Source organism: Leptomonas pyrrhocoris, assembly GCF_001293395.1.
Source record: "Leptomonas pyrrhocoris isolate H10 chromosome Unknown, whole genome shotgun sequence".
Classification (NCBI taxonomy): Eukaryota; Euglenozoa; class Kinetoplastea; order Trypanosomatida; family Trypanosomatidae; genus Leptomonas; species Leptomonas pyrrhocoris.
In genome coordinates this window covers 27,296-53,406 of record NW_015438372.1, presented here as the reverse complement: position 1 = coordinate 53,406, position 26,111 = coordinate 27,296, and the positions used below count along the sequence as shown (strand labels likewise).

General features: G+C 58.0%; 9 protein-coding genes across 16 annotated transcripts; all 9 read right to left on the bottom strand.

The window, feature by feature from the left end:
* Positions 1-508: 508 nt before the first annotated feature.
* Positions 509-877, bottom strand: ABB37_06840 (ATG8/AUT7/APG8/PAZ2 putative (ATG8C.10); the record flags this gene model as incomplete). The annotated part of the gene is made up of 1 exon (XM_015805272.1): positions 509-877. The coding sequence occupies one exon, from the start codon at positions 875-877 to the stop codon at positions 509-511; it is 369 nt and encodes a 122-aa protein (XP_015655885.1).
* A 1,027-nt stretch (positions 878-1,904) lies between these two features.
* ABB37_06839 (ATG8/AUT7/APG8/PAZ2 putative (ATG8C.10)) lies at positions 1,905-2,273 on the bottom strand (the record flags this gene model as incomplete). The annotated part of the gene is made up of 1 exon (XM_015805271.1): positions 1,905-2,273. The coding sequence occupies one exon, from the start codon at positions 2,271-2,273 to the stop codon at positions 1,905-1,907; it is 369 nt and encodes a 122-aa protein (XP_015655884.1).
* A 1,056-nt stretch (positions 2,274-3,329) lies between these two features.
* ABB37_06838 (microtubule associated protein-like protein) lies at positions 3,330-3,905 on the bottom strand (the record flags this gene model as incomplete). Of its 4 annotated transcripts, none has more annotated exons than XM_015805267.1 (1): positions 3,330-3,905. In XM_015805267.1, the coding sequence occupies exon 1, from the start codon at positions 3,666-3,668 to the stop codon at positions 3,330-3,332; it is 339 nt and encodes a 112-aa protein (XP_015655880.1). In that variant the 5' UTR covers positions 3,669-3,905. The 4 variants fall into 4 exon arrangements, with proteins under 4 accessions (XP_015655880.1, XP_015655881.1, XP_015655882.1 ...); XM_015805268.1 differs by having other exon boundaries at positions 3,330-3,776; XM_015805269.1 differs by having other exon boundaries at positions 3,330-3,771.
* Positions 3,906-4,280: 375 nt separating this feature from the next.
* On the bottom strand, positions 4,281-6,379 carry ABB37_06837 (hypothetical protein; the record flags this gene model as incomplete). Of its 2 annotated transcripts, none has more annotated exons than XM_015805265.1 (1): positions 4,281-6,379. In XM_015805265.1, the coding sequence occupies exon 1, from the start codon at positions 5,889-5,891 to the stop codon at positions 4,281-4,283; it is 1,611 nt and encodes a 536-aa protein (XP_015655878.1). In that variant the 5' UTR covers positions 5,892-6,379. The 2 variants fall into 2 exon arrangements, with proteins under 2 accessions (XP_015655878.1, XP_015655879.1); XM_015805266.1 differs by having other exon boundaries at positions 4,281-6,372.
* A 956-nt stretch (positions 6,380-7,335) lies between these two features.
* On the bottom strand, positions 7,336-11,184 carry ABB37_06836 (putative kinesin; the record flags this gene model as incomplete). Its single annotated transcript, XM_015805264.1, has 1 exon — positions 7,336-11,184. The coding sequence occupies exon 1, from the start codon at positions 10,696-10,698 to the stop codon at positions 7,336-7,338; it is 3,363 nt and encodes a 1,120-aa protein (XP_015655877.1). The 5' UTR covers positions 10,699-11,184.
* A 527-nt stretch (positions 11,185-11,711) lies between these two features.
* ABB37_06835 (hypothetical protein) lies at positions 11,712-14,235 on the bottom strand (the record flags this gene model as incomplete). Its single annotated transcript, XM_015805263.1, has 1 exon — positions 11,712-14,235. Exon 1 carries the CDS (start codon positions 13,920-13,922, stop codon positions 11,712-11,714), a length of 2,211 nt encoding a protein of 736 aa, XP_015655876.1. The 5' UTR covers positions 13,923-14,235.
* A 718-nt stretch (positions 14,236-14,953) lies between these two features.
* ABB37_06834 (putative mitochondrial hypothetical protein) lies at positions 14,954-15,801 on the bottom strand (the record flags this gene model as incomplete). Of its 3 annotated transcripts, none has more annotated exons than XM_015805260.1 (1): positions 14,954-15,801. In XM_015805260.1, exon 1 carries the CDS (start codon positions 15,602-15,604, stop codon positions 14,954-14,956), a length of 651 nt encoding a protein of 216 aa, XP_015655873.1. In that variant the 5' UTR covers positions 15,605-15,801. The 3 variants fall into 3 exon arrangements, with proteins under 3 accessions (XP_015655873.1, XP_015655874.1, XP_015655875.1); XM_015805261.1 differs by having other exon boundaries at positions 14,954-15,774; XM_015805262.1 differs by having other exon boundaries at positions 14,954-15,661.
* A 1,673-nt stretch (positions 15,802-17,474) lies between these two features.
* ABB37_06833 (calmodulin-like protein containing EF hand domain) lies at positions 17,475-19,563 on the bottom strand (the record flags this gene model as incomplete). 2 transcript variants are annotated; one of them, XM_015805258.1, is made up of 1 exon in its annotated part: positions 17,475-19,563. In XM_015805258.1, exon 1 carries the CDS (start codon positions 19,248-19,250, stop codon positions 17,475-17,477), a length of 1,776 nt encoding a protein of 591 aa, XP_015655871.1. In that variant the 5' UTR covers positions 19,251-19,563. The 2 variants fall into 2 exon arrangements, with proteins under 2 accessions (XP_015655871.1, XP_015655872.1); XM_015805259.1 differs by having other exon boundaries at positions 17,475-19,554.
* A 1,513-nt stretch (positions 19,564-21,076) lies between these two features.
* ABB37_06832 (hypothetical protein) lies at positions 21,077-21,733 on the bottom strand (the record flags this gene model as incomplete). The annotated part of the gene is made up of 1 exon (XM_015805257.1): positions 21,077-21,733. The coding sequence occupies one exon, from the start codon at positions 21,731-21,733 to the stop codon at positions 21,077-21,079; it is 657 nt and encodes a 218-aa protein (XP_015655870.1).
* Positions 21,734-26,111: the final 4,378 nt, after the last annotated feature.

Below are 26,111 nucleotides of genomic sequence, written 5' to 3'. Positions count from 1 at the left end.
CGCCGTGACACACACCGACCGCACGGCTCCGCACCGGGGGCACCAAAGGGGAGGCTCGGCTCCATCAAAAGCAGAAGCGGGAAGAGTCGGACGAAGCGGAGAGAGAGAGTAGGACGAATGAGATTCGAAAACAACAAAAAAAAAGGAATAGCAAGAGAAAAGGCAAAGCGAGTGGCGGCAGGCCGCAGCAGCGGCAGCGAGTGCACAAGCACCTACGACGACGTGCTGCGCGCACTCGCCGCTGTCCACGCCCTCGCTGCACCGCTTGGCCGCACGCTGAGATGTGTGCACACTTCTGTTCAGAACGCAGCTACGTACACGCCTGCGGGTGGGTACGAGCAGCACCCCCCACCACGTCACATTAAGGGAAATCGGCAATCCGGCAAACAAGAAATACACATGACGGTGGCGCAGAGAGCCGCTCACGAGGAGACGGGAGGGGATGGCTTTGCACGCGTTGCTTTAGGTTGCGACGGGCGCTCCACAGCCGTCAACTGTCCACGGCGCACTACCAGGCAGCAGTCATGCCGCACACGTTCACGGTGGCACCCATGGCGGCCTCGGCGGTGTAGGTGACGTACAGCATGCCGTCGTCCGCCTGCTTGCACGCGTCGTGCAGCTCGCCAAGCGTCGTCGTCGGCGCAACGGCGCACTGCGCCACCGCAAGCGACACCGCCTTCCTCGCGTCGACGCCGTCGAGGCGGCGCACCGCGCTCGTCAGCTGCGCAACCGTCGCGTCGCGCGGCAGCACGCTGAAGTGCGCCTTGCCGCCCTGCGCGCTCTCCACCACAACGGGCACGTCGCAGCTCCCGGCGTTCAGGCTCGCGCGCTTCGCGATGCGCTCCTCCACGCGGGTCGACGACACGTAGGCGGACATGGCGGTATGGGGGAGGGTCGGGTAGGGTAGGGGGGGGTTGATGAGAGAGAGTTTGGTGGGTGCGGAGGCTGGAGAGCAGATCTGTGTGGTGCGGTGTGCCGCCGCGGCAGTGCAGGCGCAAGAGAGGGGGATGGAGGGAGAGAAGACGAGGGGGGCGGTGGGGGAGGTGGACACGCACAAAGACGGGGAGGGAGGGAGAACGCGGTGCAGGAGAGGCAGCACCCACGCTGCTCCGGCAGAGGCACCGCGCAGGGGCAGTGCGAGGGGGCAGCTGGCCGCCGTGCTGCAGAAGCAGTGGCGGGCAGCAGCAGCAGCAGCAGCAGCAAGAGCAGACGCTCCACCACAGACGAGAAGAGTTCGTCCCGTCGCCACCACTGATGCAGTTGGAGTACCGCAGCCGCAACGCGGCATCGTACAATACGTAGCGACGTAGTAAAGCAAAAAGACATGTGCACAGCGAGAAAAGAAAAACGAGAAAACACGGTTCCTGCAACGTCTGCTCCGCTCTCCGCGTGCGACCGCCGTGACACACACCGACCGCACGGCTCCGCACCGGGGGCACCAAAGGGGAGGCTCGGCTCCATCAAAAGCAGAAGCGGGAAGAGTCGGACGAAGCGGAGAGAGAGAGTAGGACGAATGAGATTCGAAAACAACAAAAAAAAAGGAATAGCAAGAGAAAAGGCAAAGCGAGTGGCGGCAGGCCGCAGCAGCGGCAGCGAGTGCACAAGCACCTACGACGACGTGCTGCGCGCACTCGCCGCTGTCCACGCCCTCGCTGCACCGCTTGGCCGCACGCTGAGATGTGTGCACACTTCTGTTCAGAACGCAGCTACGTACACGCCTGCGGGTGGGTACGAGCAGCACCCCCCACCACGTCACATTAAGGGAAATCGGCAATCCGGCAAACAAGAAATACACATGACGGTGGCGCAGAGAGCCGCTCACGAGGAGACGGGAGGGGATGGCTTTGCACGCGTTGCTTTAGGTTGCGACGGGCGCTCCACAGCCGTCAACTGTCCACGGCGCACTACCAGGCAGCAGTCATGCCGCACACGTTCACGGTGGCACCCATGGCGGCCTCGGCGGTGTAGGTGACGTACAGCATGCCGTCGTCCGCCTGCTTGCACGCGTCGTGCAGCTCGCCAAGCGTCGTCGTCGGCGCAACGGCGCACTGCGCCACCGCAAGCGACACCGCCTTCCTCGCGTCGACGCCGTCGAGGCGGCGCACCGCGCTCGTCAGCTGCGCAACCGTCGCGTCGCGCGGCAGCACGCTGAAGTGCGCCTTGCCGCCCTGCGCGCTCTCCACCACAACGGGCACGTCGCAGCTCCCGGCGTTCAGGCTCGCGCGCTTCGCGATGCGCTCCTCCACGCGGGTCGACGACACGTAGGCGGACATGGCGGTATGGGGGAGGGTCGGGTAGGGTAGGGGGGGGTTGATGAGAGAGAGTTTGGTGGGTGCGGAGGCTGGAGAGCAGATCTGTGTGGTGCGGTGTGCCGCCGCGGCAGTGCAGGCGCAAGAGAGGGGGATGGAGGGAGAGAAGACGAGGGGGGCGGTGGGGGAGGTGGACACGCACAAAGACGGGGAGGGAGGGAGAACGCGGTGCAGGAGAGGCAGCACCCACGCTGCTCCGGCAGAGGCACCGCGCAGGGGCAGTGCGAGGGGGCAGCTGGCCGCCGTGCTGCAGAAGCAGTGGCGGGCAGCAGCAGCAGCAGCAGCAGCAAGAGCAGACGCTCCACCACAGACGAGAAGAGTTCGTCCCGTCGCCACCACTGATGCAGTTGGAGTACCGCAGCCGCAACGCGGCATCGTACAATACGTAGCGACGTAGTAAAGCAAAAAGACATGTGCACAGCGAGAAAAGAAAAACGAGAAAACACGGTTCCTGCAACGTCTGCTCCGCTCTCCGCGTGCGACCGCCGTGACACACACCGACCGCACGGCTCCGCACCGGGGGCACCAAAGGGGAGGCTCGGCTCCATCAAAAGCAGAAGCGGGAAGAGTCGGACGAAGCGGAGAGAGAGAGTAGGACGAATGAGATTCGAAAACAACAAAAAAAAAGGAATAGCAAGAGAAAAGGCAAAGCGAGTGGCGGCAGGCCGCAGCAGCGGCAGCGAGTGCACAAGCACCTACGACGACGTGCTGCGCGCACTCGCCGCTGTCCACGCCCTCGCTGCACCGCTTGGCCGCACGCTGAGATGTGTGCACACTTCTGTTCAGAACGCAGCTACGTACACGCCTGCGGGTGGGTACGAGCAGCACCCCCCACCACGTCACATTAAGGGAAATCGGCAATCCGGCAAACAAGAAATACACATGACGGTGGCGCAGAGAGCCGCTCACGAGGAGACGGGAGGGGATGGCTTTGCACGCGTTGCTTTAGGTTGCGACGGGCGCTCCACAGCCGTCAACTGTCCACGGCGCACTACCAGGCAGCAGTCATGCCGCACACGTTCACGGTGGCACCCATGGCGGCCTCGGCGGTGTAGGTGACGTACAGCATGCCGTCGTCCGCCTGCGGCACGCGTCGTGCAGCTCGCCAAGCGTCGTCGTCGGCGCAACGGCGCACTGCGCCACCGCAAGCGACACCGCCTTCCTCGCGTCGACGCCGTCGAGGCGGCGCACCGCGCTCGTCAGCTGCGCAACCGTCGCGTCGCGCGGCAGCACGCTGAAGTGCGCCTTGCCGCCCTGCGCGCTCTCCACCACAACGGGCACGTCGCAGCTCCCGGCGTTCAGGCTCGCGCGCTTCGCGATGCGCTCCTCCACGCGGGTCGACGACACGTAGGCGGACATGGCGATAGAATGCGACGAGGCGCTATGGGGTTGATTCAGTGAGGGGAGGGCGAACTTTACAGTGAAGAGGAAAAGTTGGGGCTTTCAGCGCGTGTTGCGAGCTGCTCTCCCAGTGTAGTTTCCATTGCAGTGGGGAATGAGTGAGAAACGGAAGGCGCAGGCGGTAGAAATGGTTGAATGGAGCACAACGCCGGAGTGACACAGGATGACGTGAAGGTGGTGTTTTATTGTTGTTCTGCAGAGGACAGTTTGGCAACAAAGAAATCGGACGTTTTCGTGATGCAGCTCAGGTTTGTGGTATGAACGGAAGAGGCTGCATTCACACGCATGCCAGGAGAGGACTGGTGACGGACATCCGTGCCCGAGTGTCCATCGTGCCAGGCATTGTTTGGCACATTTTGTGCGCCGCGCTCGACGCATCGGCGTGCGGTGACGTAACGAGTGTGTCACGGGTACTTCTGCCTTTAAAGATTGTGTTTTTCTTTTATTAACATTGGTTTCAGTTGTTGTTGTTGCTGCTTGTGTGCGTGTGCACGCGGCAACCATTACTTCTATTTGGTGCTCCCTACCGCACTCACCGCCCTCCTTGCGCCTATGTGCTTGCCCAGCGAGTCACTCCTTTCGTTTCTCCTGATAACAAACGTGGTTAAAGTTCTGTGCGTGCTGCGGCTTGTGAAACTGGGTGCGGCATTCCTTGCCGTACCAGCAGTTCGAGCGCCTCGTCACCGACTCCGGGAGGTCGTCTGAAGGAATACCGCGGCGGTAGTGGAAGAGCAGCTCTGCAAACACCCTCGCCGCACAGCGCTGGCACACCGCCGAGTCAGCGCTCATAACACCGTTGATCAACACCATGTTCGGCACCGACTCGCCCCTTTCAAACTTAACAAGCGTCTCTGCCCAGACGTCCTTCACTAAGATGTGGTGTGCAGCCAAGTACGTGGAGAGGATGCTCTGCTCGATGACGTTGCCCCCGAAGGCCTGCGCGGGCAGCACTTCTACAGCGGTGTGCTCCTTGTACGGTTTAAAATGCAGCTGGTCCGCTGCGCTGCACCCACCGGCGCGGTAGAGGTGGCAGAACGCGCCGTTGCACACATGGCACCGCTGCGGCCGGCCGCAGAGCGGGCGCTCCGCAAAGGGCACCGCGCAGGCGCCGCAGCGAAGGTGGGGACCGCCGACCGGGCATTGAAAGCCGTCGATCGGGCTCGGCGTGTCGCACTCTGCGCAGTGCGCCGCGGTAAGTGGGATGGACGGCGCGTACCGCAGCCCGGCGTGCCGCACCAGACGCGTTGCGTCGCCGTTGTTGCCGGAGGCGTCGCTGCTGTCGTCGCCGTCGTCTTCGTTCTCCGACTCACCGCCGTCACTGTCGCTGGGGCGCTGCCGTTTGCCAAGCTTTAGCCCGCTCGGCGGGATCGTGTCGGCGGCATCGAGCTGCGCCACGTCCTCCGCCGTGCGTCGGCTGGCAGGGTCGGACAGCACAAATTGATCGGCACAGCTCTGCAGCCGGTGCGTGGGCCGCACATCCGTCATGGCCGCGCGGCACTCCGGGCAGTTGCGGTGCGCTCCCTCCTGCAGCCACTTGCTGATGCAGCCGGCACAGAAGACATGCATGCACGGCAGCACCGAACAGGGCCTGTGAAAGACGGCGCAGCAGATCGAGCAGGTCAGCTCCTTCAGCATGTTTGCCTTCGTCGTCTCGCTCCTCAGGCGCTGCACAACGAACACCGCACGGCCGTTTGAAGCGATGTCCGTCGCAGCGATGTTTTCTGCACTCGCCGCCCCATCGGCCGCCGCCGCCGCCGGACGCGTCAGGGCAACTGTGTCGCCGTTCTGCAGCTCCACTGGCTCATTCTTGGTCACACGCACGTCGTTCACGAAGGTGCCGTTGGTGGAGACGTCGCGCAGCTCAACGCGCAGCGTGATCGGGTCAACAATCAACTCGCAGTGCCTCGCGGAGAGCTTGTCGCAGCCCTCGATGCGGTGGTCCTCGCTCAGCTCCTTGCCGCGTCCGACGACAACGGTGCCGCTATCCTGGTGCAGCTCCAGTGTGGGCAGCCCCGCGTAGATGGGCACGAGACGGGCAACGACGGGCTGCTGCAGGGGCGGAGCGGCGAGATCGAAAAGGTCGGCAGCCACCGCCGCTTCATCCGCAAAGGACGCGTGTGGGGTGCGGCCGGACAGCGGGGAGGTGCCCTCGGCGCGCTCGTTGGGGATCGAAGCCGCCATAGCCGATAAGGGAAAGGCTTGTCGTGGTGCCGCTTCTTTAACGGGTGGCGATGGCAGAGGAGAAACCTTCTGTGTGGCGGCGATGGAGAAGACAAGAGAAGCAGAGACCGACAAAGGTGTTCTTTTTCTTTTCGAAACGAAAGCGGGGAGTAGAAACGCAGACAAGACAAAAGCCGGTGACTCAAAGTGGTTCAGCGCACGTTTCAACCGCCAAAGCAGGAACGCAGCGCGGAGGGTGCGGGGGAGGTAACGGACGATGGGGGCTGCGGATCGAAAGGGCGACACCGGTGGAGGGAGGCCACACAGAAGACAAAAGAAAAAATGTCCCAGCCAAGGCGATTACCTTCGTCGCAGGCGAATAACTGGAGGAATAGAAGAAAGCACCGCGCAGAAGTATTCGCACTGTTTTGATTTCCCTCACAGACGCACGCGGCAAAAAGAAACCCAAGGAGGGGAAGTCGCTGAGTTTCCTTCAAACGCTACGAACTGTGCGGTAGGGAGGGCGGCGACGGGCATCGCCCAACGGTGCGGAGGGGGGTGGAGGGAGAGAAGGGAGAGAAGGGGTGGAAAGGGAGAGCACCATGACCGGTTTTGAGACGCAGGAAGTATGGAAGGTGGACAGGCTCCATCCTCTGCGCTTGTTCACCGAGTATGGGCTGCAACGGAGTGCCTGAGATGTATCAGGGGCACAGTGTCATCGAAGAGGAGCGACCAACGGAACGCCGTTTCGTGCTGTACAAAACAAATTCAACACCAACAACTGCGTCGTTGCAACATTAATATTTCCCTGCGTGTGCGTCGTTTCCATGGAGGAGAGCTGTGTGCTCCACGTAGTACTCCATTCGGATGCTCAAACCTTTCCTGGTGCAGGCAGGTAGGCAGAGGTTGCACCACACCCTCAAACCCTCTCCACACACACACACACAGCTCACTGCGCTGTTCTATGCAGAAGGGCTAGGCAGGGGTGAGCGGGTAGCGCATTCTAGTTTGCACCAAACAAAGCGGTCGAAACCTGCGTTGCGAACAAAAGGAATGAAGTGCGTTCTCCATCCCACGTGCGGATGAGAACGAGCTAGAACCACGCAAACGAAAGCCGAGTGGAAAACACATACAACTAACAAAAAAGGCCGATCGAGCGGAGATTCGCCGAGTCCAAGACACCTCGAGAGCGAAGACGCCGGTCGCCGTGCGTACCGTCCGCTGGCAGACCTGCACCGGACGTGAAGGCAACGCTTTCACACGGGTGATGCCCTCCGGCGGCGGTGTGGAGCAAAAACACGACACACGATAATAGTAGATGCGCAACAGAGCGATTGACGCCGCAGAGCACAATTATGTTTCAAAAGTCAGCAATGGGGGGATTTATGCATGTAAATGTGGAGAACGCACGACATGGGTGAGCAACGGCCACCTCACACGGGAGAGAGCAAAAGAGGAGGGAACATCAATAACACTGCCGAAGGGTTCTCAGTTCGTCCTCAGCCGTGCCAGCAAGGCCTCCGTCTCCTCCTTCAGACGAGCCGCCTGCTGCTCCAGCTCCGCCGGGTAGGCCGTCGCGTCCCCGCTGCTCTTCAGCGCCTCCAGCGGCGGTGACCGCAACGCTGCGCCGCTGTCGGCTGACCGGCACGAGGACGAACTCGTCGAGCAGATGGGACGGGTCGTGTCCACCCACGCGCCGACGATGGCGCAGCAGCGCAGTCCGGCGAGGAGTCCGCGCCGCCGTCGGCGCGTGGGTGGACTGCTGCAGGCGGCGGATGCGCTGCAGGTGGAACCGGCGGGCCTCATTCAGGTTGTCGATACGGTTCTCAAACTCGGCCAGCTGCACGTCGGCGTCCTCGAACATGTGCCGGTACGCCTCCAGCTGCTGCAGCTTCTCCGCCACGTCCTGCGCTTCCTGTGTGAGGTTGGCGTGTGCGGGGGTGCCGGCGTCGATCCTTTGCATCTCCATTTGAATCGTGGAGAGCCGGCGGGAGAAGCCCTCCTTGGCACGGCGCCACTTGGGGGCATCGGTGGTCTGCGCAGACCGCAGCATCTCCCGGTACTCCTGCAGCTCGGCCAGCTCCTTCTCCATGCGCTCTAGGGCCTGCAGCTCGCGGTTAATTTTAGTCTGTGCGGCGTCGTTGCGCTGCAACGAGGGGCTGCGCAGCAGAGGCGGCAACGTTAGGCGTCGCTTTGTAAAGCCCGCCGGCGATGTGTCGCTGGGCGGCGTGCCAGGGAGGGAGAGGGTGAGGGGACTGGCGCCGGAGGTCGGTGGCGGCTTCAGTGAGATGCGCCGCGATGCGGCCTGCTTGTAGGGCGGCATTTTGTGAAGGACGATCGAAGGCGCTGTTGTGTGCGGTGGTGGTGGTGTGTGAGGTGTGGGCTGATGCACCTGCCGCGGCGGCTGTTCCTCCGTCAGCTGCTTCCGCACCTTCGCAATGGCTGCGTCCTTCCGCTCCATTCGCTGGTGCAGCTGCGCCACCTGCGCCGTCGTTGCTTGCAACTGACGCTGCAGCTGGAGGATTTCGTGTTGATGGGCTGCAGAGAGCTGATCGGACTGCTTCCGCGTGCTGCGCACCTCATGCCGCTGCCGCGTAACCTCCTCACGCAGCCGCACCACCTTCATCTGCAGCTGGCGGGTGCGGTCGATGTCCTCCTGCCGGGCCCTCACTTTCTGCTCCGCCTCACGCACACGGCGGCGGTCCTCCGTTGCCGTCACCTCTGCACGGCGGATGCGCTCGAGGTAGCCAGCTCGCAGCGCCACCTTCTCTATCTCCCTCTGCTCGCGCTCCATCGCCGACTTCTCGAGCCGCACCTCCGCCTCCCGCAGCTCCTCCTGCAGTTTGGCCTTTTCGCCGAGGGTGTCCTGCAGCTCTCGCTCGTACTGTTCGAGCTGCGCCGCCACCGCGCCGTTCTCCTCCTGGAGGGCCGCAATTTGGGATTCTTTGTGTTGGATTTCCGCCGTGAGGTGATTCTCTCCGGCCGCGGCAGCCGCAGTAGGAGTGGCGTCCCTTTCGGCTGCGTCGACGTCCGCCACCGTCGGCACCGCCTCCGCGGCGAGGGCGGCCGCCAGTCGCTGGGTGTCCTGCACCTTCTCCGCCTGCAGGACGGCGAGCGAATTTCGCTCCTCCTCCAGCTGCTGCAGCCGCTCCAGGTTTCTCATGCGCCACGTACACGGGCTGGGCGGTGATGTGGTGCGAGGGGCGTTTCTTCCCTCCGAACTCGCACGGTGGGCACGTCTACTCCCGCCTCGGGAGCCGGTGATGTACGCCTCCAGCTGCGCCACGCGTACCTCCAGCGCCTTGCGCTTCTCCACCTCCACCATGGCGGTGTACTCGGCGCTGAAGAGGTCGTTTTCGAGTCGCTTTGTGTGCTCCTGCTCCCGCTCGAGCAGCTGCCGCAGCTGCTCAACACCCGCGGACACCGGCTCCATTGAGTTCGAGCGAGACGTGCCGGATGTGGTGTTGCCGCCGCTGCTGCCGCTGCTACGCGCTCGCTCTTCGTTTTGGCTCGCCGTGGCTGCCAGCCGCCGCTTCGCGTCTTCGAGCTCGTCGCGCAGCATCACAATGAGCTGCTGCGCATTCGCTGCTGTCGTCGCTGATGCCACGGTGAGGTGCGGATCAACGTGAATGTGTTTGGCGCGATCGGCGTACTTCAGTGTGTTGAGGGTCTCCTCTAAGGAAGACGCCAGCGGGGCCACGCAGGCGATCATCGCGGTGCGGGCGTGACCCTCCAACAAAGGCTGCAAGAGCCGTGTGAGCTTCGATGAGCGGTAAGGAACGTGCGGCTTCTTCTCACAGAGCGCCACAATCACGTTGCCCAGCGCCAGCAACCCGCTGTTGATGTTGATCACTTCGCGCACGCGCGCCACCGTGTTGTCGGACGCGAAGTCCGTCTCCTTTGGACTCCCCTTCCCCCCATCATTCACACCGCTGTAGTAGATGTTGTTGCCGCCGTTGCCGGTGCCGCCGCAGGGATCTGTCGGCGACGCAAACTTCAAAGACTTCTTCAGTCGCTCGCTGCCTGCCAAGTCCACGAAGCAACACCGTGAGCACAGCCCTCGCCGCTGCAGTGTCAGCGTGATGACGCAGTGCGAACGTGAGCTCGTCGCGTTCATCAGCGTCGCCGCCGTCTTGCGATGACCAATCGCCTCGTCGATGAGCGCCAACAAACGGGCCTCGCTGTCCACCGTGACCTCGGTGAGGCCCACGACGTGCACCCCGCCGGTTGGGTCCTCGCGCAGCTGCAGGCCATTGCGCAGCGACGGGCCGCTTTTCCGGTCTTGCGCCGAGCTGCTGCGACGCTGTTGTTGTCCGCCGCCACCGTTGCCGCCGCCGATGGGAGCGGCGTAAGGCTTCTCGGCATGTCGGCTCAACAAGTCGCCCACCACCTCGTTGTACACCTCCAACACCGTCAGCGACAGGGTGAAGGCCGGCATGGGAGACGGCGCGGCGGCTTCGGCGGCTGTGCTGGACGACGTCCGCACACCATTGCTACTGCTGCTCCCCTCTTCTTCGGCCAATCGGCAAAATATCTCCTGCACCGTGTCGTTCAGCAGCGCCGCCATCGTGAAGGTCTTACCGGCGCCGGTCTGGCCGTAGGCGATGGTGGAGGCGTGGTAGCCGCTAAGAAAGGAGTCGGCGAGCGGCTGCCCCAGCGCCACGTAGACGTCGTCGGAGGTCGCACTCTGACCGAAGACGCGATCGAAGGCGAAGCTCTTCGATTCGCCGACATCAATTTGGCTCGCGCGCACCGTCACGCAGCAGGCGCGGGACTCGTGTGGCAGGAAGGGGCGCACCCGCACCGCCACAGCGAGCCGCTCCGCCATACTTCCGTGTGTTCGGTGTTTGCCGCGGAGGGAGAGAGGAGGAGAGAAAAGGAAAATCCGGTGCGGGACGACGGCCGGAGCAGCCCTTTCGCCCCTTCGCCCCGGGCTTTGCAAAATCGAATGTCTATTTATACCACTGAAGGAGCACGATGAGGAACTTCCAGCAAAGCGGCAACAGGAACTTTAAAAAGAGATTGTGGAGAAGGAAAAACTAAGACGATGCAGAGATGAATGCGTGCCGTGCGACTCCGTGTGGGTGTGGCCGAGTTGCGGCACGGGGCCCTGTCAAGGCAGCTGGTAGAAAACAATGGTAAGAGTAACTCCAGTCGTCGTGGACAGGCACCGACTACGGAGGAAAAACAAAGAGGAAAAATGAGAAGCCTTGTAGAAGCTATTGCTGTTGTGCAATGGCGGCTCCAGCGCAAACAAGAGCAAAACAAAAATACCTGCTTCAAGGAAATACCACTTCTTCAAATGGCGAGCCCTGTGCGGCAACACACAACAACCAGAGTCGGCAGTGAAGAGGGAGAAGACGTGAACACACACTCTTCATCGACCGCGTCGGTGCAGCACGGTGGAAGAGAAGAGAAAAAGAAAAAGATCATCGCTCCACGGCCATTCCCGCCGCCGTCCCTCTCGACACGGCGTCCTGCAACGCCGCGCCGTACGCGTACCAGAGCGGTCATACAGGCGGAGAGGGGCGGGGAGAAAGCTACGTGGCTGCTCCCCGAGGTTGAGCCCCGCGCTTCAGAGCGAAATGAAGAACCCCACAGGGCAGCATACTCTATTATTTTCTTTCTCTTTCTCTTCATCGTTTACGCATCTAAACGTCTAAATTGGAAAAACAAAAAAAAAACGTAACCACCTAAAACAAACTCGAGCGCCTGTGAAAATGGAAGTGAAAGGCGGGCAGCGGGACACAGCAACCCGCGCCACAACAGGGGGTGGGGTGGGGAGGACATGATGTGCGGTACACGTACCTTTCAAAACGCCGTTGCTGTTGGTGATTAACGCTAACGAGCGCGGTATCGCAGCGGCTTGCGCCACGCCGGTGGCGTCGTCGTCGTGCGGCCCGCCCTCTCATCTGGGGAACTCCGCTGCCACCGATACGGTCCGGCTGCCGCGTCCCTCTCCTCTCGCGAAGACACCGCCGCGGGTTGTCGCACCACGAAGGCCAGCTGCCGCGGCGACGACTCCGCCGACGGCACCTCTGGCTGCGATGGGTGCGAGAAGGATGAGGCCGTGAGGGACGTGCTGGGCGGCCGCCGTGCCCAGTGCTGCACGAAAACTTCGTCATCGTCTTCCTCCGGTTCGTCGTCATGATGGCCATCGGCAGAGGTGCTCGTGGCGATGCGTTGCAGCGGGCTGCCGGTGCGGTCTGCTATACTGGCGTTCCCCTTGAGGGACGTCTCACCGCTGGCGGCGCTGCGTGGCGTCGTCGAGGCATTGGGGCCGACATTAATGCGTGGCCGCAGCAGATTGTTTGAGGTGTTCGCGGAGGCCAACCCCGGCGTGCGGGCGTACTTCGGCCGCCACCACTCCTTCGCCGCCTCCCGCAGCCGCCGTGCCGCCGCCTGCCGCTCCACGAACGTCTCCACCCCCGTCGCCAACTTGGCCTCCGGCCGCGGCAACGGGAAGACGGGGTCGACGTGTGGTTGGAAGGAGCACTCCTCTAGCGTGGAGCCCTCGAGCTCGTCGCGCAGCTCTGCGAGCCGGGCCTCGCGCTGCTTCGCCCACAGCGTAGTGCGGGCTTCAATCGGCATCGCGATGTAGCCGGAGCGGCGGTGCGGCGGCCGGCCCGCCGTTGGGTGGAAGGTGCACGCCGCCGCCTCCTCCCTGCGCCGCTGCCCCTGCAGTTTCGCTATCTCCTCCTCCCTCTTCTTCTCCGCCTTGCGCCACAGCAGCTGCCGCGCCTCGTCCTCGGTGCGGGCGACGCCGGTTGCTTTGAGGGCCCGCACGCGCTGCCGCCAGAGGGCGTCGGAGGCAGCGCTGACGGACGGGGCGAAGGTCAATGCCGTCTGCAGCTCGATGTCCCTGGCCGTCACGACCTTCTTCTTGAAGGTCGGCCGCGGCGGCGAGGGCGACGCCGTGGGGTTGGTGGTGCTGCCCGGGTACAGGCGACTGCCGGGGCTGTGGCCCAGTGCACCGGGATTGCCGTCCGCTGCCAGCTGTCGTCGCCGCTCCTCGACGAGGTGCCGCGATCTGTCGTTGATGCCCGGTCGGCCGTCGCCGCGCTCATCTGGCAGGACCGACTTGCGGTATTTCGACGCGTGCTGCGCGTTGCGGTAGAGACGCTCGTGTGGATCGGCCCCCACCTCGCCCGACTCCGCGTAGTATAGCGTCGACAGTGCCGTGGACTGCGGTGAGAGCTGCGGTTGGAAGGTGCAGTGCAGCTCCACCTCCTCGTCGTACACGCCGCTGGCGCCTCCCTTTTGATTCTGCTGCTGTTGCGCGCGGTGGCGTGTGTAGAGGCGATCCACGACGCCGCGCTCATATTGGATGTTGGCGGCGTAGGGCGAGATGACCGGCGCAAAGCGAGGGGAGGAGCGACCATCACCGTTGATGCTGCCGCTGCTGCCGTCGTTTCGCATCGATGTCGTGGAGGCGGTCGTGTAGCTCTGCTCGAAGGCGGTGTACTGACGGCGCCGACGGGCCTCCGCCTCGGCCATCAACGACGCTTGAATCGGCACAGAACGTCGATGGCGCTCCGCCTGCGCTTTCTCCACCGCGTAGGCGGAGATGCGGGGCACCCCGGTGACGGTGCTGAGTTCACTGCGAGCCGCCTCCACCTGTCGCCGCACTTGCCGCGCCCGTCGCTGCTCCTCCCAGCGGGTGAGCGACACGCTGACGTCGCCGTCACGCCGGGTGGAGTGCTCCGCTTTCGCGGTCACCGCAGGCGCAAAGGTGCAGACTTCTTGGGCCTCGCTCTCGCGCCGTGCTGCGTTTCCCGCGGCCTCCTCGGCGAGAAGGGCGATTCTTTTCTGATGGAGTTCGTGCAGGCGGTTGCCGATAGAGGAGCCCTGCCGCACCACCGATGTTTTACTCGCCTGCTCCGCGTACGCGGTTATGGTCGGTTTGAACGGCGCGCGTTGGGCCTCGCGGACCTCCTGCTCTTGCCGGAGCAGCTCGACGTGCTCGCGGTAGCGCCTGCCCACCAGCTGCAAGTACTCGACCACTTCGCCCGCGTCATTTTGGCTGCCGCCACGTGTCTGCACCTCTGTCATGGCGAGAGAAAGCGTGCGTCCGTGCGGGTGCGATGAAAGTGCGGAATTACCTAAAGATAAAAACCTGTGCCAGTAGAGAAACAAGATGTGACGCGTAGCGCGCTTCGGCCTCCGACAAGCTCGTTTTCCAAACGAAAACGGTAATGCACTTTCAGCGGGATTGACAACGTAAGGACCTCGGAAGTTGGGCGGGCGAACGCACCGGCCCGCACACACCGATCAGCAAGCAGAGGCCCCTGTTGTGTGTGTGTGTGTCTCCCACGCTTCTTTTGCCCTTCCGTTTAACTATTCACGCCAGAAATGCCAAAGTTCTTTGTGGGAGAGAGGACGGAAGTGCCACAAAGGGAAGGAGCAAAGCAGATCCTTTTGACCCCGCTGTTCCCATCTCTGTTTTTTGATGACATGAAGAGCGCAGCGATGGAGGTGCTGCGTTAATTCTCACGTAATGAGTGCCGCATACCCCCCACTTAGGCGGATACGCTCATCCTCAGATATCTGCCCCGGTCGCGAAGAGAGGGGAGTGCAGCTTACCTCAACACACCGCTAAGCGTGCTGCACTTCGGAAGAAACGCCTTTAATTCACGTGAAGTGCTTCACAACTCAAGCAAGGCTCAACGACAACAACAGCACAAGAAGCGTGCTCCACAGCAGCGACTTCCATCTTTCCTCATATCGATATATGTATATATTCTATTTGATGCTTTTAAGGATTCGGCTGTAAAGAGAATGCAGAGCATTGAGGTGTATTTTTATTTCTTTTCGGGATGATTTTTGAGGCACCCGCAGCCACACAACGCTCGATGACCCTCAACGGCGTAGCAAGGGAAGACGAGAGGCGGGGAAGAAACCGGTCGAAAGCAATCCGCAACCAAATTGATTCTGGAAACACCTCTGCGGCTCGTCTCCGCAAGTCATCCGCACTTGTGCGACTGTGATGACGCGAGGGGCAGCTGCACAACTGCCCTACAAAGAACAAAAAAATGAGGGGAATAGGCTTCGCGCTTGCTGTCCATCCTTCTCTCTCACCGCCTCTACCGCCCTCTGACGATGTCGTCCTCCATCTCCTTTCGCAGTGCCACCTTCCGCTGCTGCGCGGCTTCGAGGGCGTCAAAGGTCTGCACAATTGGGATCGCCAACGTCCGGTAGCGCTCCTCCGCGCGGTCCACGCCGAGGCGGCACGTGCGGTAAATCTCGTAGAGCAGCACACACACCGTCACAAAGAGCAGATAGACCAGCATGTCCGCAATCGCGTTCCAGCTGCGCAGCTTCACGCGGAGCCGAAACAAACTCCACGCGTAGTAGCGCCGCGCCAGCCCCTGACGCGTGCGTTTAATCAAGTGGAACCACCGTGTCTGCCGGGCCGCTGCGTCCACCGTCGTCAGCCCACGGTGCAGCCGCAGCAGCCGCATGCCGTACTTCACGCTGTCCTCGAGGCGATGCACCGTCAAGCAGTGCTGCATCATCGCCCCCTCCTCCCCGGCCTTGAGAAGACGGTGGTAGAGGCTGAAGAAGGCGGCGTTACGGGCGGCGGCGGCCGCGGCGGATGACTCGGAAGTATTTCCGCCTGCAGCCTGCGGGGGCGCGGCTCCGTCGTTTGCGGGAGAAGCGGAGGCACTCGCAGCGGTGGCAGCGGAAGCCGCAGCGGTGGTGGCCAAAGAGAGCAGCCGTCCGCAGCGCAGCATCTTTTGTTTTTAGAACTTATCTGCTAATACTATTTGTCGGCCGCCTGTGCGACTCCTGTTGTGGTGAGAGAGAAGAGATTGTCGTTGTAAAGGATAATGGGAGAGCGCGACGCTTGTGGGGTCGCTTCGCTTTGCGGCCTTCACGTCGAACACGTTTGGCGTCGCTGCCTGGGGCGCAGAAGAGTGCCGGATGCACTGGCGCGACGGCCGTCATCACACAGCGCAGGCGCCAAGGCAACGCATAAGAAAAGTGAGCCGAAAAAGAAGAAAAGAGCGTTGAGAAGCCAAAGGGTGGCGAGCGTGCCTGCGAGCCTCGTCTTCCTCCTCGCGCTTGCGCACCGACGCCTAACGTGGTTGTCACGATTAGGGCTCGCACGCAGGGAACACAAGTTCACTTGGTGCATCATCCGACAGCCTGGACGTGAAGAACGAGGGAGTCAGAGCACCACGACAAATGCCGGACTTGGGTGGTCAAGAACAGGAATAACAGCAAAGGTCTTCGAGTAGATCGGGAAAGCAATACTGGCGAAACAGCAGCGCGTTCTCCCTTCGCCACCCGCCGCTTCTCTCTGTCATCCAACAGTGTCACTCAACCCTCTACATCGCCACTGTATTCACCTTTCTTGCTATTTACCTTTTTGGAGAGCCGAATTCACGCAGAAACTTGATATTATACCGCACCCACCGTCTTCGTAGGCGAGTGGCAACGGCGAACCTCAACATTGAAATCAAACCTGACAGAAAAACACGGATCGAAGTCACCGCGTAGATGGCAATCCCCACGCTATCTGACACCATCCAAGAACAACGAGAACAACGAGAAAAACAAAATCGAGCTCACCTCTGCGCTGCCTCTAAAACGTAAACAATGAAAATGTGCTGCTCGTGTGTCCTTCATCCAACGAGGTACGTACATCGGCGGCTTCTTTCCGACTTCAGCTCGCTCGTGCAATCGGAGGTACGAGAGAGAGAGAGAGAGAAAGAAAACATATATATTTTTATATCCTGACACCGTAAGCTACACGTCTATGCAACTCCCCAGCCTTCACTTCCGCAAAAACCGTGCAGACATCAACAGGAATTTTATGACAAAAATATCTTTCTAAATTTCACATTAGGGAGATATGCGAAAACATAACACCAGAAACGTATAAATAAATATTTCAGCAGCGTATGCTTGTACAGGGGAATCTAAGTAGTTATGCGCCACGTAGACGTCTTCCGACGCTTCTCTTCTTTTCTTTTTGGGAGGAGCTGTCTTCCCGCTCTGATGTGGCTTGCTCGGTCGAAAACGGTGTGGCCGTGGCGTCGCCCAGCAAATGGCCACATCTTCGCCCTCACCGCATCTATTTTACGCAAACAGGGCGACGCAGGAAACCACGTACAAGTCACCACCAAAAGCAGCGCACACAGCACAGGAGAGAAAACACGCGAACAGGAGAGACAACGCACCAAAGTCGCCGGACACGGCGCGAGGCACCGCTGCTGAGAGGGTGTAAATTTAAAAAAGGAGGTGGAAGGAAAGATTCAAACGTTTGAGAAAACAAACAAACAAAAATTCTACTGCAAAGCGGGGAAGGAAGAACCGGACGGGAGGCTGCGTTGCAAGGAAACGCAATAAGAACAGCAAATCAGCAAAACAGAAAATATAACTGAAGAAAAGAAAAATACGAGGGCAACTTTTCGGAGGTGCGGCGTCCTCCCTCCCCCGCGAGAGAACAACAGAAGTGAAACGCTATGAATTCGAGAAGCATCTCCCTCCCCTTTTTCCCGGCTTCTAGCGGCAATCGCCCCCTCCCCCCTCCTTACGGTGTGTGACATCTCATACCCTCCGCAGCACCTACCCACAACACGCTACTTGCCGCGTTTCCTAATACCCCGCCGTGTCGCGCGAATAGGAGCGCCCGGCGAGGTTGCTGCGCATGTTCCCCAGGTAACTGCTCGCCTCCGACAGCAGCTTCGTTTCTCGCTGCTCCAGGCTATCCCGCTGCTCCCGCAGACGCAGTTCCTGCTCGATGAGGGTGCGTTCGTGCTGCGCAATGAGCTCGCGATTGCGCCGGTGCTCGTCCAGCTCCAACTCCTTCTGCTTGATCGCCCGGTCCCGATCCGCGACGCCGTTGCGGGCGCCGTCGACTTCACGCGCCCTCTGCGCCACGCGGTCGCGGGCCTCGGCGACGGCCTTCTCGCCGGCATCGCGTCGGGCAGCGGCCTCGTCCGCCTGCCGGCCGATTTCCTTGCCGGCGTTGTCCAACTCCTTCAGCGCCTGGTCGGCAGCCGCCACGTTGCGCTCCGCCATGCGCACGGCGTCCTCGGCTTTCGGGATCTCACGCGCGATGGCATCCGCCTCCACCGCGGCGTCCCTCTCGCGGTTCTTCGCGGCGTCCGCCTCGCCAGCGGCCTGCTCGGCGGCCTGGTGGGCCCGGTCGGCCGCCCGCTTCGCGTCCTCGAGCGCCTTCATCAGCTGTCGCACCTTCTCATCCGCGGCGTCGGCGTCGTTGACAAGTGCAGCGGCGCGGCGGTCCAGCTTGTCGGAGTCGCGCGAGAAGTCCTGCAGATCCTTGCGGGCCTCCTTCTCGCGCTCCTTCACGACGACGAGGTCCTGGTCGCGATCCTTCTTCTCTCGCGCGACGCGCTCCTTGTCCTTGCGGGCGTCCTCCATATCCTTCGCCAGCTCCCGCATCCGCTCCGTCCGATCGCGCAGGTCCTCGTCGGCGGCCTTGACAGCGTTCTGCGCGTTGGCCACCTCGTTCTCGGCGTTCTCGAGGCCGCGCTGGGCGGTGTCCAGGACGCCCTCCGCCTTACCGGCCGCCTCCACCTCCGCCTGGATGTCCTTCTTGAGCTGCTCCTCCTCCCAGAAAGCCTTGGAGCGGAAGTACAGGCAGTCCGTCATGATCGGGTAAAGCCGGACAAAGCGCTCAAACTCGGAGTAGGAGATGCGGTGATCGCGGTTCAGGTCGGCACGCTCAAAGAGGTCCTCGACGGTGGCGCTGGAGAAGTCCAGACCCATGTTGTGGAAGCCCGCCTTGAAGTCGTCTAGGTCGATCATGCGGGCGTTCTTCACGTCGAACTCCGCAAAAACCATCCGCAGCTTCTCCTCCGGCGAGGCGTCCGCGCTGCTGCGAGGGATGACGAGGGCGGTGCTGTTGGCGCCCGTCGCCGCGTACGGCCGGCGTGAAGATGACGGCTCACTGCGACCGCCACCGGTGTAGGGCGCCAGCGCACTCGATGTGGACGTCACGGCACGGCTGCCCGACTGCGCGTTGTTGGCGAGGGCGACGCTGCGGCTCGGAGGGGTGGTGGCGGCGGCCGTGGCGGATGCCGGCGGCTTCGTTGCTGGCGGGATTGGCTTCTGCGTCTCCTTGTGCCACGGGTTCTCTGGCTGAAAGGCGTAGAGCTGGCAGTAGTCGACGAGCTGGCCCTCGCCGAGGAGGTCGACCCATTTGCTCTTGTCCTCGTCGTAGATTTTTATTTTCGCAATGTGGAACGTGTGCGGCGGCACGTTGTCGGCGCGTGTGTTGGCGATCTCGGTGGAGAAGGCGGCCTCTGACGCACGGGTGATCTCCTGCACGGTTGGCCGGCTGGGGAAGCTGAGTTCGAAGTTCAGCTTGTTGCCGAAGATGTCGGCGGCTACCTGCACGATGAACATGGTGGGCGACTGTGCGTGTGTGTGTGTGTGTGTGTACGAGGTTAATGCAATGAATAAAGAAAGGCGGAATACCACGAGCAGTTCTCTCGTCGTGGTGTTGCTGCTGGAGCCTGGGTGAAGGCGTCAAATGGAGATGCAACGTCTATTTGTTCTTTGGTTGAGCTCTGCTCGACGACTACAGCAGAATGCCTCGTTGACGCTATCGGCTGTTTTACTCTAGAGGGAAAAGAAAAGTCAGGCTGGACGCCTCAAAGTGCTTGCAGTGGCGCGTGAATCTCGCGTACGGTTGACAACAAAGCACGCTTGATGCTCTGCCGCGGGTAGGGTGCCGCGTGCGTCGTTCGGGTAAGTGCGAAGGCAGGACGGGGTTTGGAAAGTAAGAGGAGACAGTTGAACAGAAAAAAAAGAAAAGCGTTGTCAGACGAAACCTTCGCTATCCGCTGCAAGGAGCTCACGCTACACGGCAGGCTTCGTTAACGATACAGCTCGGGCGGAAACTCACAAAGGAACCCGAGCAGCGCTGCGTGCGCGATCATGCAAGACGTCGAACAACGCCCGGCCGCATCGCTCGACTTGCATTTTACTTGACGGCCTTCGGCCACACTCCACTTCCCGCTGTTGGGGGGAGAGAGATCAGCCTTGCCGCCGACAGGGCTACACGCGCGAAGGTGGCGGTGAGGATTGTAGCCGCGTCGACTGCCTTTACTCTTCTGCTTTTGATTTCCCGCTCCGTACGTAATGACTTGCCAACTTTAATTACCGTTACGCGCCCCTCTTCGTTGCCGCTTTTCTTATCTTTAACCTCCTCCATCTCGAGTCCGTCGGCTGCGTCGGCGCAACGCTCGAGTTTCGTTTACACAGTAAAAGCGACGGACGGACGGACTGGGAGAGACCAGCACAACTTTTTTTTTGCCTTCATCGAGTACGATGCAGAAGAGGTACAGCCAGTCGTAGATCGAGGGAAGCAGGAAGGAAAACTAAAACACTTGAATAAGAGTCCAAGAGAACAGACGCGTCCGTGTCCTCCGACGGTGTCAGCAAAAGGTGTAATACAACCGGAAAAGGAGAAAAGAAAAACGGTAAAACCACGCTCTAAGCGAGTCGACGAAAAATCGATCACGCTTATCACGGGAGTTGGAAGCCGGTAAAACAATAAATTGAGTCAGGAACAAACAACACCCACTTCGTCGACAAGGTCAACTGCACTGCAGAGAACATCACGGGGGAGAAAAACGATAGATTTATTCCTCCTCCTCTTCTTTCTCTGCGTCACCGCGGTCGACTCGGATGCGTGAAGCGGAAAGAAAAAGGGCGTGTCCACGTCGACGAGCGCCGCCGCGGCGTGCGGAAGCGAGAGAACGGAGAAGGTCTCCGATTTCATCGAACAATGGTGAAGAAGACAAGAAATATATATATAAATATAAAGGGAAACGAAAACAAGATGGGGCTTTTTGACGTTTTCTCTCTCCCAGAGGCGGGTGAACTGCAATCATGCGGAAGAGAAGTCAAGTGGTGCGGGATGCCGTGAGGGCGGCAAAGCAAGCGCGGTTGCCGCCTCACCAGTCCCGCACGCTGACGTTAGTTTAGATACATAACAACACACACATGTTGAGGCAGATACATAATAGATAATAATAATAATAATAATAAAACTGAAGGGGAAATACAGTTTAGGACCATCAATAAGAAGCACTCTGTAAGCCTAAAGTATTATCCATGCACGTCAATAATAAAACAAAATAAAAAATAGAGAGACAGCCGGAGCCCTGCGCACGTACGCCACGCCGCGGCTCGCTGCAGCGTATTATTGAGTCTCTTGGCGAACGTCACACGGCCGATAAAAAGAGGGCAAATACATCGGCGTCGAGCGGTATAAAACTTGCCAGATGAAAAGACAGAAAAGAAAAAAAGGAGTGCTGCTGCGTTTTGTTATTAAAACTGTTATTAACCATCGCCTGTTTTCCAAAGGTGCTCTTCAAGGCCACACGTGTCTCTCGTCGCGATGCTTCGAGCAGCGTTTTCATTGCCCACCGTTCTTCGTTTTTACTCACTGCACGAGCGCTTCGCTGCGTGCACTCCGTGAGACAGCAGGTCGGAGTGCACGTCAACCACAAAAGTCGGCCACAGCATTGGGTCACGAAGTGCATCAGCAAGCAGCAGCAAAAGAGCGAGTGTGGGCCGCAGGTTTCTGTCTCCGGACCAAGCAGCCGTTTCCCTTTTCCTCCTTTGCATTTGTGCATGTGAGCGTGCGTAGGCGTGATGGCGCGTCGAACACGCTCGATTGCACCGTATAAGTCCACATCTGCAGAAGTCGTTGAGAGGATCGGCGGCATGCCTCTTGCGAGGTCCGACGGCGGCCTACAAGTTCGCCTTTGAAGACGCACTGACAGCCGCACGTCGGTGCACGAGAGGGAAAACAGCAAAAAAAAAAAGGCATACCAATGCCCACGCACGAAGCAAGGCGCTGTTGATGCACTCCACATTTCATACAACTGACAAAGAAAAAAAGAAAGCGGGAAGAGGGTCTTCACCTGTGGGGCACGACACGAGAGGAATCAGGCGACAGACAGATGTCATTGTTCTCTTTTTCCAAAGCAGTGAAAAGATGAAAGGTATAGGGGAACAGACGGGCGGATGAAGCAAAAATGGGAACACACAAATAGAGCAAGAGAAAACAAAACTGAAAACAAACGCTGAAATACGTTCTCACGCACACGAGCAGGAGATCAAAGCGAAGGAGTAGAGAAAACAAACATAATAAAAAGATGATAATAATAAAAGTAGTAATGCGATGAACACGCTGCGGCTACGTCCCTGGCTCTCCTCGCTGCCAACGTGTAGCACAAGTGGTGCAACGATCACTTGTCGTGCAGTGCAGTGCAGTGCAAAACAACAATAATTACTTTAATAATAATAATATATATGCATCAAACACAACGAAAACAAGCAAGTTTTCTAAGCGGATGATGAAATTCTCTTCGCACGCCTCCTTCATCGTCGCAAGAAGAAGAAAGGTATGCGAATACACCCACGTGAATGAAAACAGTTGAAGAAGAAAAGGCGATATCAATAAGCCACGATGACGCAATGAAGCCGAAAAGGAGAAGAAAGGGAGGAATAAGCTGAGTGAAAATGAAGAACAACTTTAAGCACGTGCGAAGAGAAAAAAAACTTTTTTAAACAAGAGAGAAGAAAAACATGTTTTCACTATGCAGTTTAGACGCGCACGCAACTGGAGTTTATTAATAATAATGTAAAGTATTTATCGAAACAGAATACGCTAAAGAGATAAAACGGATAAAAGAAACGGCGGTAAGAAAAGAAAATAAGAAAGCAGCAGCACTTCACTGACACACGGACGAAGCGCATGGAAGGCACGACTCCGTCGCCACTTAACTTCAAATAACACACACCCCATGCCTCTTCACCAAAGCAGTACTCTACTCGACGAATGTGTATAAGAAAAACAGTTGTCAACGTAATCCAAACCTATCATTCCAATGCCCAGGATGTTGACAGGAGCTAAAAGCAAAGAGAGAAAAGAAGGGGAGGAAAAGTCAAGAGGAAAAGAGGCCCCCTTTTTTTTGTTATTGCTGTTCGTTTGCTTGCTTGCTGGCTCGTAAAGATGCGTTCGGCGCATCTGCGTTGTACGTCGAAGACACAATGAAGGACCCGCCGAGGAAGGGGCGGAACCTTGCAAAAATAAAAATAATAATAATAATAATAAAGATCAGTGGAACAATAAAACACAAGAAAGCTGCTGCCCATGAGAAGTTGTGCGACTGCCACAACCACAACATAAAACTTCTTAAAACACAAAAGAGAAACATTATCTTGATGAGGTATAGCGACCGAATAAGAAGGATAGGAAGTCAAGAGTCGAAGTGATTGCACGGCATTTAGGGAAATACATAACTAGCGAGTACCTGGCATCAATGTCCCCATCAAGGCTACTCATTGTTTCTTCACTATCTAGTATCTGCCCCAATTCCGTTCTTCTTTATCTGTCGTGTTTGTCGTCGGACTTTTTCTCAGAGAGTATCGCTTTACGAAGTGCAAGGAAAACAAAACTCATGGATCTTTTTAAGGATCCCATGGGTCCCTGTCGTGGGAGGGACCGGGGGTGGGCGGGTGGATTTCAGCGAAAAATCGGAGTTTCTCTCGATGCTGAAAACAACTGTGCCAGGCAAACCAGAATACGGAAGAACCAGGATTCAGGAGGTAATAGATAAGGAGAAGATAGTTTAGAGCATTACCCTAAATGACCGAGATCCGCCAATCTCTCCGCTGCCAATCACATTCAACTCATTTTTTCCGTCCCTTCCATTCCCCTCGCAGGCTCACAAAATAAATTATTTCTTCATATATATATTTTTAAAGTATCCATGCGCAAAACACGCGTGAACTGCGGGTAAAGAAGGGGGAAATATATACTGTTATTACTGCTGCAACTATTATTATTAATATTATTCTCAATTTGTTTCCCTTAAGTAGCGAACTACAAACAAAAAACATTAATGTCTCTTATCGCCGTTGTTGTGAGCACCAGACTCGCGGAGGCTTCGTTAAGTATCGGGACACGCTCGTGTGTGATCAAGTCCGTTGCTTAAAGCACACACACACACACACATCCTGCAGTTTCCACCTGTTTTGCCACTAGAATTAAAGTTGATGTGTGTTACTCTTTACAGTTGAGTTACAGCAGCGTCAACCCCAGAAACTCCCAACAACGAGAGAAACGCAAGAAGCATGGAGCGACGATTCGATCGACACGGCGACGACGCCTGGCGGTCGGCGTGATGCGTCTATCGCTGTACGTGTTCTTAGTGTCTTCACCGTCTACAACCAGCCACATCAGTTCTTCTCCTCACGGCTCCTATATATTATTTTGTTCGCATCTGTGGTTGGTCAACACGATGGTCCACCCTCACCCGCACGCCGGCGTTGACGCTCGTGCACGCAGGAGCAAAAAAACATGGTGAGGGGAAGGGGGAAGAAACGATGGAAAAACACGTAGCACCTCAGCGCTATTAAACCGGAAATGAGAAAACACGGTAGGTAAGAGAAAGAGAAAATACGCTAAGCAACTCTCTCGCTAGCACCGCTAACGTTGCTTTGCTCTTTCTTAGGTCTTCACAGTGTATGCGGCGAAAGCCAGTAAGGTGAAGACAAGAAAAAAGAAATAGGGATCAGCAGACGCATTAGGAGCGGGTGGAGAAGAGAAGACTGAGAGGGGCCAACGTGGAAGAAGGAAATCAAAGAGAGAAAGCCTCATCGTTAGAGCTCGGTAACGTGAGGGTGGGCAAAAACACCACAACTGCACAAAAGTGGCGTTTGAAGGACGAAACAGATAAAAAGAAAACTCGGAGGTTTGAACTAACAAAACCGGAGATGAAGGAAGAGAAGAGGGAATGAGAGGGAAGCGGAAAACACGAAAAGAAAGAGCGCCACAAAAAAAACAAGGGAAAGCAAGATGATACATTTCACCCCTCAGCAGCACCTTCGTGCTCCTCTCCCTACCACAATACGTTTCAATGTTATTTTTCCATGATAGTTTGCCGCTTTTTGCAATCGCATTGTGTTGCGGGAGGAGGGGGAGGGTGGGAAGGGGGGTGGGGGGAGCGCACACCGCGACACGGATGTGCTCCCTTCGTGTATATAGGGGAAAAAAAAAACCGAGGTAGAATATCGCATTGTTTCTTTCCAGTGCTGCGAGAAAAACAAAAAGGCAGGCTCAACGCCGTCAGAAGAGACACAAAACACGTCCGCACTGCACACACGGCAAAATAAGAATCAAAAGGAGCGGCGGAATACAAATTTGTGGCAGCGAGCGACCAAGAGTGGCACGGCAGAGGGAGAACGAGAAGAGCTTGAAGTAAATAAGGAGGAAAAGATCGGGATAGCGGGGTGACGCGGTTGCCGCGGCTGCGGGATCCAAACTAAATCGGAAAGAAGGGAGCATAGATGATTAGGAAAAGTATCACAGAAAAGAGGGCGCCACTTCATTTTGCGGTTTAAACAGCCTCCGTACAAGAGTGCCTTCGGTTCGTCGCTTTCACACCTAGAGAAAGTGCTTCCGTTGGCTGCTTCCTAAAATACGTGCCCCGCGGCGCGGACGACTTTCTGAAGGTGACAGGGAAAAAAATGAAAAAAGAAATAACGGACGAAACGAGCGACGACAGACAACGAGAAGCGACGACACAGAGAAGCAACGTTAAAAACCCTGTTGTTCGTACTTGCTCCCGTCAATTAGAAAACGAAGTGAAGATGACGTAAATGAAGGTGCACCACCGCGAGAGCATAAAACGGTCCAAACATCCCTTTCATCAACGGAAAGATCAGTCAACGACAACAATCAAAGAAGAGAAAATACTGCGAAGGAAGAAATACGTAGTCTTCAACTAAATAAATAAAAAGAAATAAAAGAAATAACAGCACCTATAGTAATTGTACGACGTGGCTTGCTTGCTGCTATCTCGTCGGTCAGCTTCTGTTGTTGTCGTAGGGGGCACTTTCCCACCCACGAGTACGGAGTTGGGCGGAGTGAAGAGAGAGGAAAAAAAAAACGTGGTGCAGCGCGAAGATAAGCATGGAGAAGTCCATAGAGCCTCGAAACACTCCTATATATATATATATATATGTTTTTACCTGAGTAACAAAGAAAATGAAAAGGATGTGGGTTTGTTTGTATGTTTTTGTGTCTTCTTTGTTTTTTTGATGTTTGCGGGTCACGTGTGTGTGTGTGTTGTTTCTTTGATATACGGAAAGAACCAAATCGTGATCCGCAGCTTAAAAAAATGCCTCAACGTTAAAGAATAAGAAGGGTGTTGGAGGTATAAGTACATTACCAGGGGATAAGAA